This window comes from Oncorhynchus mykiss, chromosome 11 (assembly GCF_013265735.2).
Source record: "Oncorhynchus mykiss isolate Arlee chromosome 11, USDA_OmykA_1.1, whole genome shotgun sequence".
NCBI lineage: Eukaryota > Metazoa > Chordata > Actinopteri > Salmoniformes > Salmonidae > Oncorhynchus > Oncorhynchus mykiss.
In genome coordinates, this window is record NC_048575.1 from 76,649,349 (window position 1) to 76,663,053 (window position 13,705).

Genomic DNA, 13,705 nt, shown 5'->3' on the forward strand with positions numbered 1-13,705 from the left:
TGACTAGGTATCCCCCTTTCTGTTGTACAACTGACTAGGTATCCCCCTTTCCTTTCTGTTGTACAACTGACTAGGTATCCCCCTTTCCTTTCTGTTGTACAACTGACTAGGTATCCCCCTTTCTGTTGTACAACTGACTAGGTATCCCTCTTTCTGTTGTACAACTGACTAGGTATCCCCCTTTCTGTTGTACAACTGACTAGGTATCCCCCTTTCCCTTTCTGTTGTATAACTGACTAGGTATCCCCCTTTCCTTTCTGTTGTACAACTGACTAGGTATCCCCCTTTCTGTTGTACAACTGACTAGGTATCCCTCTTTCTGTTGTACAACTGACTAGGTATCCCCCTTTCTGTTGTACAACTGACTAGGTATCCCCCTTTCCCTTTCTGTTGTATAACTGACTAGGTATCCCCCTTTCTGTTGTACAACTGACTAGGTATCCCCCTTTCCTTTCTGTTGTACAACTAACTAGGTATCCCCCTTTCCTTTCTGTTGTACAACTGACTAGGTATCCCTCTTTCTGTTGTACAACTGACTAGGTATCCCTCTTTCTGTTGTACAACTGACTAGGTATCCCCCTTTCTGTTGTACAACTGACTAGGTATCCCCCTTTCCCTTTCTGTTGTATAACTGACTAGGTATCCCCCTTTCCTTTCTGTTGTACAACTGACTAGGTATCCCTCTTTCTGTTGTACAACTGACTAGGTATCCCCCTTTCTGTTGTACAACTGACTAGGTATCCCCCTTTCTGTTGTACAACTGACTAGGTATCCCTCTTTCTGTTGTACAACTGACTAGGTATCCCCCTTTCTGTTGTACAACTGACTAGGTATCCCTCTTTCTGTTGTACAACTGACTAGGTATCCCCCTTTCTGTTGTACAACTGACTAGGTATCCCCCTTTCCCTTTCTGTTGTATAACTGACTAGGTATCCCCCTTTCTGTTGTACAACTGACTAGGTATCCCCCTTTCCTTTCTGTTGTACAACTAACTAGGTATCCCCCTTTCCTTTCTGTTGTACAACTGACTAGGTATCCCTCTTTCTGTTGTACAACTGACTAGGTACCCCCTTTCTGTTGTACAACTGACTAGGTATCCCCCTTTCTGTTGTACAACTGACTAGGTATCCCCCTTTCTGTTGTACAACTGACTAGGTATCCCCCTTTCTGTTGTACAACTGACTAGGTATCCCCCTTTCTGTTGTACAACTGACTAGGTATCCCCCTTTCCTTTCTGTTTTACAACTGACTAGGTATCCCCCTTTCCTTTCTGTTGTACAACTGACTAGGTATCCCCCTTTCTGTTGTACAACTGACTAGGTATCCCCCTTTCTGTTGTACAACTGACTAGGTATCCCCCTTTCCTTTCTGTTTTACAACTGACTAGGTATCCCCCTTTCTGTTGTTCAACTGACTAGGTATCCCCCTTTCTGTTGTACAACTGACTAGGTATCCCTCTTTCTGTTGTACAACTGACTAGGTATCCCCCTTTCTGTTGTACAACTGACTAGGTATCCCCCTTTCCCTTTCTGTTGTATAACTGACTAGGTATCCCCCTTTCCTTTCTGTTGTACAACTGACTAGGTATCCCTCTTTCTGTTGTACAACTGACTAGGTATCCCCCTTTCTGTTGTACAACTGACTAGGTATCCCCCTTTCCCTTTCTGTTGTATAACTGACTAGGTATCCCCCTTTCTGTTGTACAACTGACTAGGTATCCCCCTTTCCTTTCTGTTGTACAACTAACTAGGTATCCCCCTTTCCTTTCTGTTGTACAACTGACTAGGTATCCCTCTTTCTGTTGTACAACTGACTAGGTACCCCCTTTCTGTTGTACAACTGACTAGGTATCCCCCTTTCTGTTGTACAACTGACTAGGTATCCCCCTTTCTGTTGTACAACTGACTAGGTATCCCCCTTTCTGTTGTACAACTGACTAGGTATCCCCCTTTCCTTTCTGTTGTACAACTGACTAGGTATCCCCCTTTCTGTTGTACAACTGACTAGGTATCCCCCTTTCTGTTGTACAACTGACTAGGTATCCCCCTTTCCTTTCTGTTTTACAACTGACTAGGTATCCCCCTTTCTGTTGTTCAACTGACTAGGTATCCCCCTTTCCTTTCTGTTTTACAACTGACTAGGTAACCCCCTTTCCTCTCTGTTGTACAACTCTTTCCCAGGGTCAGAGGAAACCTCACAGAAGGTCAGATCGACAGGGACTTCATGATCAAACACACCTGGAAGGTTCACTTTCTAACTTTCTGAGGTCACAGGTTTTGTTGTGATAGAGATGGAGCTTTGGGTGTGACCCTGGTTTCATATGTCACCCCACACTCCAGAGAGAGGAAGGAAGAAAGAGTTAATGTGGTGGAGCAGAGGAGCAAGACAGATGGATGGAGAACGTATAGCTCTATAACATGGCGTATAACATGGTTCTAATTACAAATGTCTCTAAGGAGTTTCCTAAAGATAGTGTGCAGGAAAAAGGTTTATATTTTGTTTTGCCCCTCTCTCTCCCTCTACCCCTCTCCCTCAACCCCTCTACCCTTCTCCCTCTACCCCTGTACCCTTCTACGTCTACCCCTCTACCTCTACCCCTCTACCTCTCCCCCTCTTCTCCTAATTATCTTTGTTGTTCCTGCGTTTCAGATGCTGGTCCCCAGACGACAGTTGTTCCAGTGCCCCCGTCTCCCCAATATCACCCCTCTCCCCAATCTCCGCCCTCCCCCTCCCTGCACCAGGCCAGACCTTCCCAGGACCAGGGTGCTCCTGTGCCACCCATTAGGAGGTCTCAGCGCCAGAGACCCAGACGCTCTAACAGTGACCCTGTCCTACTGGACCTGGCTGCCAAAGGTGAGACAGGGTCACACACACACAGACACATACATATACACACACACACACGCACACACACACGCGCACAGTGGCTCCAACAGCCAAAGAGTGACGCTGCTGGACCTAGCTGCCAAAGGTAAAAGAGGATCACATAAACTGTATAGTTCTGGAACAGTTGGTCTGTCATCACTTAATCTAAAGCCTCTGCATCTGTCAGCAAGACACATTTGGATTGCTGTATCCCTGTAAGTGTGTGAGTGTGTGAGTGTGTGTGTGTGTGTGTGACCTCCCTCACAGGGATAGCAGAACTGTTGTTTGCTAAACTGCAAAGCACAATTTACTAATGCTTCCAACAGATGTCCCACTACATGCAATTCTACAGACACACTAACCCCCCAACCCTCTCTCTCCCCTCTCTCCCACCCCTCTCCCACCCTCTCTTTCCCCCTCTCCCCCCCTCTCTCCCACCTTTCTCTCTCTCTCCCTTCTCTCCCAACCCTCTCTCCCACCCCTTTCCCATCCATCTCTCTCCCCATCTCTCTCCCCCTTTCTTTCTCTCTCCCCCTCTATCCCACCTTTCTCTCTCCCAACCCTCTCTCCCACCCCTTTCCTATCCATCTCTCTCCCCTTTTCTCTCTCTCTCCTTTCTCTCCCACCTTTCTCTCTCTCTCCCTTCTCTCCCATCCATCTCTCTCCCCCTTTCTCTCTCTCTCCCCCTCTCTCCCACCTCTCTCTCTCCCCTTCCTCTCTTCCACCCCCTCCTCCCTCAGTGTTAAGCTGTGAAGCAGCCACACAGACCACCGAGGTCTCCACCCAGACTTCCAAGTCCGCCCTGGCCTCCCAGTCGTCCCGGCCCCAGACGGTGGCTCTCCGGCGGGGTGGTAGAGGCCCGCGGCGTCCCCGGCCCTCCTCTATGGTGGACTACCAGAGCTACAGACACACCCAGCAGCTGGTCAGCAGGTTTCTAGAGCAGCCGGCCCACTGCAGCCTGACACCCGAGGTCCAGGAGCTGGTGGACAGCATCCGTAGCGTGCTGCGCTCAGACCAGGAACACATGGAGGAGGCCGTCCGCTGTGCCAGCTTCATAGAACAGGTAAAGAGGCTACATAGAGGCTACATAAAACTGGTTAAGAGGCTACATAGAGGCTACATAGAACTGGTAAATAGGCTACATAGAGGCTACATAGAACCGGTAAAGAGGCTACATAGAGACTACATAGAACTGGTAAAGAGGCTACATAGAGGCTACATAGAACCGGTAAAGAGGCTACATAGAGACTACATTGAACTGGTGAAGAAGCTACATAGAGGCTACATAGAACTGGTAAAGAGGCTACATAGAGGCTACATAGAACTGGTAAAGAGGCTACATAGAACTGGTTAAGAGGCTACATAGAGACTACATAGAACTGGTAAATAGGCTACATAGAACTGGTAAAGAGGCTACATAGAGGCTACATATAACTGGTAAAGAGGCTACATAGAGGCTACATTGAACTGGTAATGAGGCTACATAGCGGATACATAGAACTGGTGAAGAAGCTACATAGAGGCTACATACAAGCTACATAGAGGCTGCATAGAACTGGTAGAGAAGGGTTCCCCAACCGGTGGCCCACGGGTGATTTTATTTCCGCCCCCACACCAAAAAAAGAAGACTATAACAACACCAGCAAATCAGCTCCAAGTGATTTTAGTTTTGGAAATCTGCTCCAAAGTATTCCCACACGTAATATTGTATATGTGATCATATACAAATGTAAGCAAAGTTTGAAATTATTACGTTTTAGTCAAATAAATTCAGGAGTAAACATGTGCTTAACAAGTCACATAATAACTTGCATGGACTCACTCTGTGTGTCCCACGCATACAATTAGCTGTAAGGTCCCTCAGTCGAGCAGTGAATTTCAAACACAAAACCATGGAGGTTTTCCAAAGAAGGTCCACATACTGGTTGACGGGTACAAATGAAAAAAGCAGACATTGAATATCCCTTTGAGTTATTAATTACACTTTGGATGGTGTATCAATACACCCAGTCACTACAAAGATACAGGCTTCCTTCCTAACTCAGTTGCCGGAGAGGAAGGAAACCGCTCAGGGATTTCACCATGAGGCCAATGGTGACTACAGTTACAGAGATTAATGGCTGTGATATGAGAACAGAGGACGGATAAACAGCATTGTAGTTACGCTACAATAGAAACCTAATTGACAGAGTGAAAATAAGGAAGCCTGTACATAATAAAAATATTCCAAAACATGCTTCCTGTTTACGACAAGACACTAAAAGTAAAACCGAAAAAAATTTGGTAAAGCAATTAGCTTTATGTCACGAACCAGGGTTATGTTTGGTGCAAACACAACACATTACTGAGTATCACTCTCCATATTTTCAAGCATAGTGGTGGCTGTATGTTATGGGTATGCTTGTACAAGAAAAATCCTAGAAGTAAACCTGGTTCAGTTGCCTTCCCACACTGGGAGATGAAATCTCCTTTCTGCAGGACAATAACTCAATACTCAAGGCCAAATCTACATTGGAGTTGCTTACCAAGAAAGACAGTGAATATTGCTGAGTGGTCGAGTTATAGGTTTAACTTAAATCTGCTTGGAAATCTATGGCAAGACTTGAAAATGGTTGTCTAGCAATGATCAACAACCAATATGACAGAGCTTGAAGAAGGTTGAAAAGTATTATGGGCAAAGAATGTACAAGCCAGGTGTGTAAAGCTCTTAGAGACTTACCCAGAAACACTCACAGCTGTAATCACTGCCAAAGGTGATTCTAACATGTATTGACTCAAGGGTGTGAATACTTATATAAATTTGATATTTCTGTAGCTATATAGACCAGATAGTGGCTACATAGACCAGGTAGAGGCTACATAGACCAGGTAGAGGCTACATAGACCAGGTAGAGGCGACATAGAACTGCAAAACTGTTTGGGTTTTCACACTCCATAGTTTCCCGTGTGTATCAAAAATTGTCCACCACCCAAAGGACACCCAGCCAACTTGACACAACAGTGGGAAGCATTGGTGTCAACAAAGAATGCTTTTTGACACCTTCTGGGGGGGTGCAACTCAATATGAGGAAGGTGTTCCTAATGTTTTGTATACCCCGTGTGTATACCTCACATGCTTCCTTTAATATGACTAAGGAATTAGCCTAATAAAATGTTTATCTGACTCCATAAAGATAATTAAAATATGCAAGCCAGCATTAGGCAATGAGTCGGTGTTGACTAGCAAGAATTGGTCTGAGAGTGTCTATATCAAAGACAGATATTTAATAGCATTGTAAAAATGAACGGATTCACATACAAGGCATAAAATGTAACTTACAAGCATTACAAATCATTAGTCTAGGCATGATCAGAGAGGGAGAGAGACAAAGAAACCATGGCCAAAGGCCCATAGCTCATGGGAGAGGCAGAGAGAGAGAGAGTCTAGGTATCTCACCAGCGTAGGTCACAAATAAGAGAACAAATAAGAGAAAGAGACAAGAGAGAAAGAGACAATCAAATCAAATAAAATCAAATGTATTTATATAGCCCTTCGTACATCAGCTGATATCTCAAAGTGCTGTACAGAAACCCAGCCTAAAACCCCAAACAGCAAGCAATGCAGGTGTAGAAGCACGGTGGCTAGGAAAAACTCCCTAGAAAGGCCAAAACCTAGGAAGAAACCTAGAGAGGAACCAGGCTATGTGGGGTGGCCAGTCCTCTTCTGGCTGTGCCGGGTGGAGATTATAACAGAACATGGCCAAGATGTTCAAATGTTCATAAATGACCAGCATGGTCGAATAATAATAAGGCAGAACAGTTGAAACTGGAGCAGCAGCACGGTCAGGTGGACTGGGGACAGCAAGGAGTCATCATGTCAGGTATTCCTGGGGCATGGTCCTAGGGCTCAGGTCAGTTTAAACTGGAGCAGCAGCACGGTCAGGTGGACGGACTGGGGACAGCAAGGAGTCATCATGTCAGGTATTCCTGGGGCATGGTCCTAGGGCTCAGGTCCTCCGAGAGAGAGAAAGAAAGAGAGAATTAGAGAGAGCATATGTGGGATGGCCAGTCCTCTTCTGGCTGTGCCGGGTGGAGATTATAACAGAACATGGCCAAGATGTTCAAATGTTCATAAATGACCAGCATGGTCGAATAATAATAAGGCAGAACAGTTGAAACTGGAGCAGCAGCACGGCCAGGTGGACTGGGGACAGCAAGGAGTCATCATGTCAGGTAGTCCTGGGGCATGGTCCTAGGGCTCAGGTCCTCCGAGAGAGAGAAAGAAAGAGAGAAGGAGAGAATTAGAGAACGCACACTTAGATTCACACAGGACACCGAATAGGACAGGAGAAGTACTCCAGATATAACAAACTGACCCTAGCCCCCCGACACATAAACTACTGCAGCATAAATACTACAATGAATTTAACATCTGATTGTTTGGATTCAAAATATGAGTTGTTGACCAATCGCATGACTGTAAAGTTAACCTCCAATCAGGTATCAGACCTTCAGGATGTAATCACAACAGAACCTCTACTACCCAGAGATGTGACATGAGAGGGTTGGCAAGATAACACAGATAATGCTGAATTCCTGAGGAGAAAATCTAAAACCTTTTGCATTGAGTGTTGATAAGAGTCACTTCGGGGGCTGAACCAACCTACAGTCCCACCTAGCTATCTTAAGATGACTGTAAATCACTCTGGAAAAGAGCGTCTGCTAAATGATTAAAATGTTAAATGTAGAGGCTACATAGGACAGGTACAGGCTACATAGAACAGGTACAGGCTACATAGAACAGGTAGAGGCTACATAGGACAGGTACAGGCTACATAGGACAGGTACAGGCTACATAGAACAGGTACAGGCTACATAGGACAGGTACAGGCTACATAGGACAGGTACAGGCTACATATAACAGGTACAGGCTACATAGGACAGGTACAGGCTACATAGGACAGGTACAGGCTACATAGAACAGGTACAGGCTACATAGGACAGGTACAGGCTACATAGGACAGGTACAGGCTACATAGAACAGGTACAGGCTACATAGAACAGGTACAGGCTACATAGGACAGGTACAGGCTATATAGGACAGGTACAGGCTACATAGAACAGGTACAGGCTACATAGAACAGGTACAGGCTACATAGAACAGGTACAGGCTATATAGGACAGGTACAGGCTACATAGAACAGGTACAGGCTACATAGGACAGGTACAGGCTACATAGGACAGGTACAGGCTACATTAGATGTCTTCACAGAACCACCAGTACCCGAATACTTGAGACCACATCCAGACCCAAGCGGAACCGGATCCAGAATTCAAAATAATGTCACGGGTCTGGGTGGGATTTGATATGATTGTCACAGGTCTCCGGTATGTGTCATTTTAACTGACTTATCCAGAATGACCCATACAGAACCGAATGAGACTGCTGCAGTAGAGAGAGAGAGTGAGGGAGAGAAATTGTATAATTTATGCTGCTGTGCTTTGCTTTTCACGAGAGTGGAGCATGGAGAGTGTAGCTTGTTGTTGACCATTCATAAGTCATCAACACGGCAATAAGCTCCAGTCACAGAGCCTCCGTGCGGGGCAAAAGTTAGGAGATATCTAATCAATGGTAGATAACATTTAAATAATGGAATTAAAAGTTAAAGGAGAAGGACAGGCTACAACGACCAAGAGCCAACAGGTAGACTGCTACTTTATATTCTGAATGGAGTTGTTATTATTGTAGGATGAGAAAATGCATGAAGTGTCAACTAGCCCCTGCTACAGCGTCACCTCGCTCTGCCTCCTCTCCCTCAGCCCCTGCTAGAACGTCAGCTATCTCTGCCTCCTCTCCCTCAGCCCCTGCTAGAACATCATCTATCTCTACCTCCTCTCCCTCAGCCCCTGCTAGAGCATCACCTCTCTCTGCCTCCTCTCCCTCAGCCCCTGTTAGAGCGTCACCTCACTCTTCCTCCTCTCCCTCAGCCCCTGCTACAGCGTCACCTCACTCTGCCTCCTCTCCCTCAGCCCCTGCTACAGCGTCACCTCACTCTGCCTCCTCTCCCTCAGCCCCTGCTAGAGCGTCACCTCGCTCTGCCTCCTCTCCCTCAGCCCCTGCTAGAGCGTCACCTCGCTCTGCCTCCTCTCCCTCAGCCCCTGCTAGAGCGTCACCTCGCTCTGCCTCCTCTCCCTCAGCCCCTGCTACAGCGTCACCTCACTCTGCCTCCTCTCCCTCAGCCCCTGCTAGAGCGTCACCTCGCTCTGCCTCCTCTCCCTCAGCCCCTGCTAGAGCGTCACCTCGCTCTGCCTCCTCTCCCTCAGCCCCTGCTAGAGCGTCACCTCGCTCTGCCTCCTCTCCCTCAGCCCCTGCTAGAGCGTCACCTCGCTCTGCCTCCTCTCCCTCAGCCCCTGCTACAGCGTCACCTCGCTCTGACTCCTCTCCCTCAGCCCCTGCTACAGCGTCACCTCGCTCTGACTCCTCTCCCTCAGCCCCTGCTAGAGCGTCACCTCGCTCTTCCTCCTCTCCCTCAGCCCCTGCTACAGCGTCACCTCGCTCTGCCTCCTCTCCATCAGCCCCTGCTACAGTGTCACCTCGCTCTGTCTCCTCTCCCTCAGCCCCTGCTAGAGCGTCACCTCGCTCTTCCTCCTCTCCCACAGCCCCTGCTACAGCATCACCTATCTCTGCCTCCTCTCCCTCAGCACCTGTTAGAGCATCACCTCACTCTTCCTCCTCTCCCTCAGCCCTGCTACAGCTTCACCTCACTCTGCCTCCTCTCCCTCAGCCTCTGCTAGAGCATCACCTCGCTCTGCCTCCTCTCCCTCAGCCCCTACTAGAGCGTCACCTCGCTCTGTCTCCTCCCCCTCAGCCCCTGCTACAGTGTCACCTCGCTCTGCCTCCTCTCCCTCAGCCCCTGCTACAGCGTCACCTCGCTCTGCCTCCTCTCCCTCAGCCCCTGCTACAGCGTCACCTCGCTCTGCCTCCTCTCCATCAGCCCCTGCTACAGCGTCACCTCACTCTGTCTCCTCTCCCTCAGCCCCTGCTACAGCGTCACCTCGCTCTGCCTCCTCTCCCTCAGCCCCTGCTACAGCGTCACCTCGCTCTCACTCCTCTCCCGCAGCCCCAGCAAACCGTCACCTCGCTCTGCCTCCTCTCCCTCAGCCCCTGCTACAGCATCACCTCGCTCTGTCTCCTCTCCCTCAGCCCCTACTAGAGCGTCACCTCTGCCCCCTCTCCCTCAGCCCCTGCTAGAGCGTCACCTCTGCCTCCTCTCCCTCAGCCCCTGCTACAGCGTCACCTCGCTCTGCCACCTCTCCCTCAGCCCCTGCTAGAGTGTCACCTCGCTCTGCCTCCTCTCCCACAGCCCCTGCTACAGCGTCACTTCGCTCTGCCTCCTCTCCCTCAGCCCCTGCAAACCGTCACCTCGCTCTGCCTCCTCTCCCTCAGCCCCTGCTACAGCGTCACCTCGCTCTGCCTCCTCTCCCTCAGCCCCTACTAGAGCGTCACCTCTGCCTCCTCTCCCTCAGCCCCTGCTAGAGCGTCACCTCTGCCTCCTCTCCCTCAGCCCCTGCTAGAGCGTCACCTCTGCCTCCTCTCCCTCAACCCCTGCTACAGCATCACCTCGCTCTGCCTCCTCTCCCTCAGCCTTATCAGCTCTGGTTAATAAAGTAGCTTTTCTGGTGCTTCCATCACTCGGATCAGACCAGGTCTGGATCCGACCAGGTCAATACGGGACGGGTCTAGTTGTCCTCGGGTCCGTTCGGAATGGGTCTTTATATATACATATTAAAAAAAAAAGATTTATGCATATTGGGTCCGGATGGGAAAGCGCCAGGTCCATTTCGGGAACGAGTCCTACTTTTTGGACGCGTGAAGGTCTCTAGGCTACATAGAACACTGTGCTAGCTACATGGAACACTGTGCTAGCTACATATAACACTGTGCTAGATACATATAACACTGTGCTAGCTACATAGAACACTGTGTCAGTTACACAGAACACTGTGCCAGCTACACATAACACTGTGCCAGTTACATAGAACACTGTGCCAGCTACATAGAACACTGTGCCAGTTACACAGAACACTGTGCCAGAACACTGAGCCAGCTACATAGAACACTGTGCCAGCTACATAGAACACTGTGCCAGCTACATAGAACACTGTGCTAGCTACATAGAACACTGTGCCAATTACATACAATACTGTGCCAGTGACATAGAACACTGTTTCAGCTACATAGAATACTGTGCCAGCTACATAGAACACTGTGCCAGCAACATAGAACACTGTTTCAGCTACAGAGAACACGGTGCCAGCTACATCGAACACTGGGGCCGCAACATAGAACAATGTGCTAGCTACATAGAACACTGTACCAGCTACAGTACATATAACCCTGTGCCAGCTACATAGAACACTGTGCCAGCTACAGTACATAGAACACTGTGCCAGCTACATAGAACCATGTGCCAGTTACATAGAACACTGTGCCAGCTACATAGAACAATGTGCCAGCTACATAGAACACTGTGCCAGCTACAGTACATAGAACACTGTGCCAGCTACATAGAACCATGTGCCAGTTACATAGAACACTGTGCCAGCTACATAGAACAATGTGCCAGCTACATAGAACAATGTGCCAGCTACATAGAACACTGTGCCAGCTACAGTACATAGAACAATGTGCCAGTTACATAGAACACTGTGCCAGCTACATAGAACAATGTGCCAGCTACATAGAACAATGTGCCAGCTACATAGAACAATGTGCCAGCTACATAGAACAATGTGCCAGCTACATAGAACACTGTGCCAGCTACATAGAACAATGTGCCAGCTACATAGAACAATGTGCCAGCTACATAGAACAATGTGCCAGCTACATAGAACACTGTGCCAGCTACAGTACATAGAACCCTGTGTAGAGAAGTGGAAACCGGATGGATAGGAAAGTAGGGGGGGTGAGGAGAGAGAGAGGGGAGGAGAGGGTGTTGAGAAGGATTAGTAGGTCAGGAAGACAGGACAAGAGATACATTTGGGTGAACTATCCCTTTAAACTGCACCTCTTCTCCTCTCCTCCTCTCTCTCCAGGTGATCACAGTATCAGAGACACCAGTTGGAGCCCTGCCCCAGCCCCTGTCCCTCCCCAGGGGATGCTCCAGACCCCATGTCCCCATGCTGGACTGTTCCTCCCGGACCCTCCCCCAGCCCCTCCGGAAGAGGCCCGGCCTGCTGCACCTGCGGAGTTGTGGAGACCTCAGCACTTTCACCTGGGCAGAGCAGCAGCCACTAGAGGCCAGGCAAGGTGGTGGATCTGGCTTCAAGTCCTGGTCTAGAGCGGGTTCTAGAGTAGGTTCTAGGTCGACGTCACGGGCGGGCTCACGCCTGGATCATCACGAACGCCCCCACAGTCTCATAGGGGTGTTTAGGGAAACGGTGATCTGATGGAACCCTCTTCCTATCCCAACACTCCCCGAGCACAAACTGATGGCAAGGTCCACTGGGGGAAACACCTTATTGACTCCAAGGAAAAGGCGCCCCCTGGTGGCGAGGTTTGGGAATGCCACTGCTAAACCTTGTGGGGAAAAGCCATTCTAAAGAACTTTGAAACTGAGTCCCACAGACTGCAAGTACTAGCCTTTAGAAGGGCTGTGTGTGTGCGGCTGCGTGCGTGTGTTGTGTGCCTAAGGTGTGTGTGTGTGTGTGTCTGCTGCACTAATACTGTTGAAGTGTATGTACAGTGTGTAGTGTTGTCTGTACACTGTTGTTTGCATTGTGAAAGAGGTGACCTGGGAATCAAAGGTTTCAAAATTGTCTCCAAATATTTCCATTAACAATTCTGTGTTACAAGCTACTATAAAATGATTGGCTGTACATATGACAGCACTGAACCCTACCTGCATGTGAGAGTCTATGGAAGGCTCTCTCTCTCGCTATACTTCACTATCTGCCCAGTGCCTTAAGTAAAAGCAACATGGAATGTTCCATATAAAATGTTCAGTATTTAATTAAACTGGCCATGCACTATGAGTGTTGAGTCTTAATTCAGCTTTAATTCATTTGTTTAGGCTGGGATTCAATCCCCATCGCCCATCATTTTGGCTATGCACCTTTTTAAAGGCAATGCTCCAACTGCCGTTCACAATAAACGCTGCAAATGTCGGGCTCAATCGGAAACGACATTTACACTTCAAACGCACTATAAATGTGCCTCTTATACGCTTCCGGATTACATCTAGACCTTAAAGTGCACCGTTTATGCGCCGGGATTCAATCCAAGGCACGCTAAAGAGCAGCTCACCGGACAGACAATACGTCTTTCACGTAGATTACATTCATAATAAACGTTGCGGATGTCAATTTAAATTACCTTTAATAGGTGCACTGTCGGCTGTGGATCGAATCCTGGCCTTAGAAGCAACAACAAAAACAACAACAGTCCTTCTGCAAGTAGTTTATTGTTGTAAATACCGGTAGAAACATTACAGTTCTGTAGTTCAGTAACATCACAGAAAAGCTAGCAAATGAATGCAAATTGCCATAGCTTTACAGAAAGTCGTATTCTTCACGTTTTCATCATCTTTAGACATGTCGACAAAACATTTTAAGATGAATTACATTCAAAACAGTGCATTATAAACACTAGTTAGCCTACCTCACAGTCACCATCGACTCAAGTGTACGTTTGCTGCCCAATCTCTTTACAAAGGACAACTTTGCTGCGTCACAATAGCCTACTATCACCAACACGGACAAGGAAGGTCTATACTTCAGCAATGTGCCCCCTGTCTTCATTACCTTTGTGCTCTAGACAAATATGTAATTATGTTTTTTTTTCCCCACAATCATTCACTTC

General features: G+C 48.0%; 1 protein-coding gene across 1 annotated transcript in view; it reads left to right on the forward strand.

The window, feature by feature from the left end:
* LOC118937404 (protein FAM189A2-like) overlaps positions 1 to 12,879 on the forward strand; it is a 44,818-nt gene extending 31,939 nt beyond the window's left edge. The window contains exons 8-10 of the mRNA XM_036936390.1: positions 2,650 to 2,853; positions 3,606 to 3,928; positions 11,941 to 12,879. Of these exons, the coding sequence (XP_036792285.1) occupies positions 2,650 to 2,853; positions 3,606 to 3,928; positions 11,941 to 12,294 (881 nt within the window). The 3' untranslated portion in view covers positions 12,295 to 12,879. The remainder of the gene's footprint in view (positions 1 to 2,649; positions 2,854 to 3,605; positions 3,929 to 11,940) is intronic.
* The last annotated feature ends 826 nt before the right edge of the window (positions 12,880 to 13,705 follow it).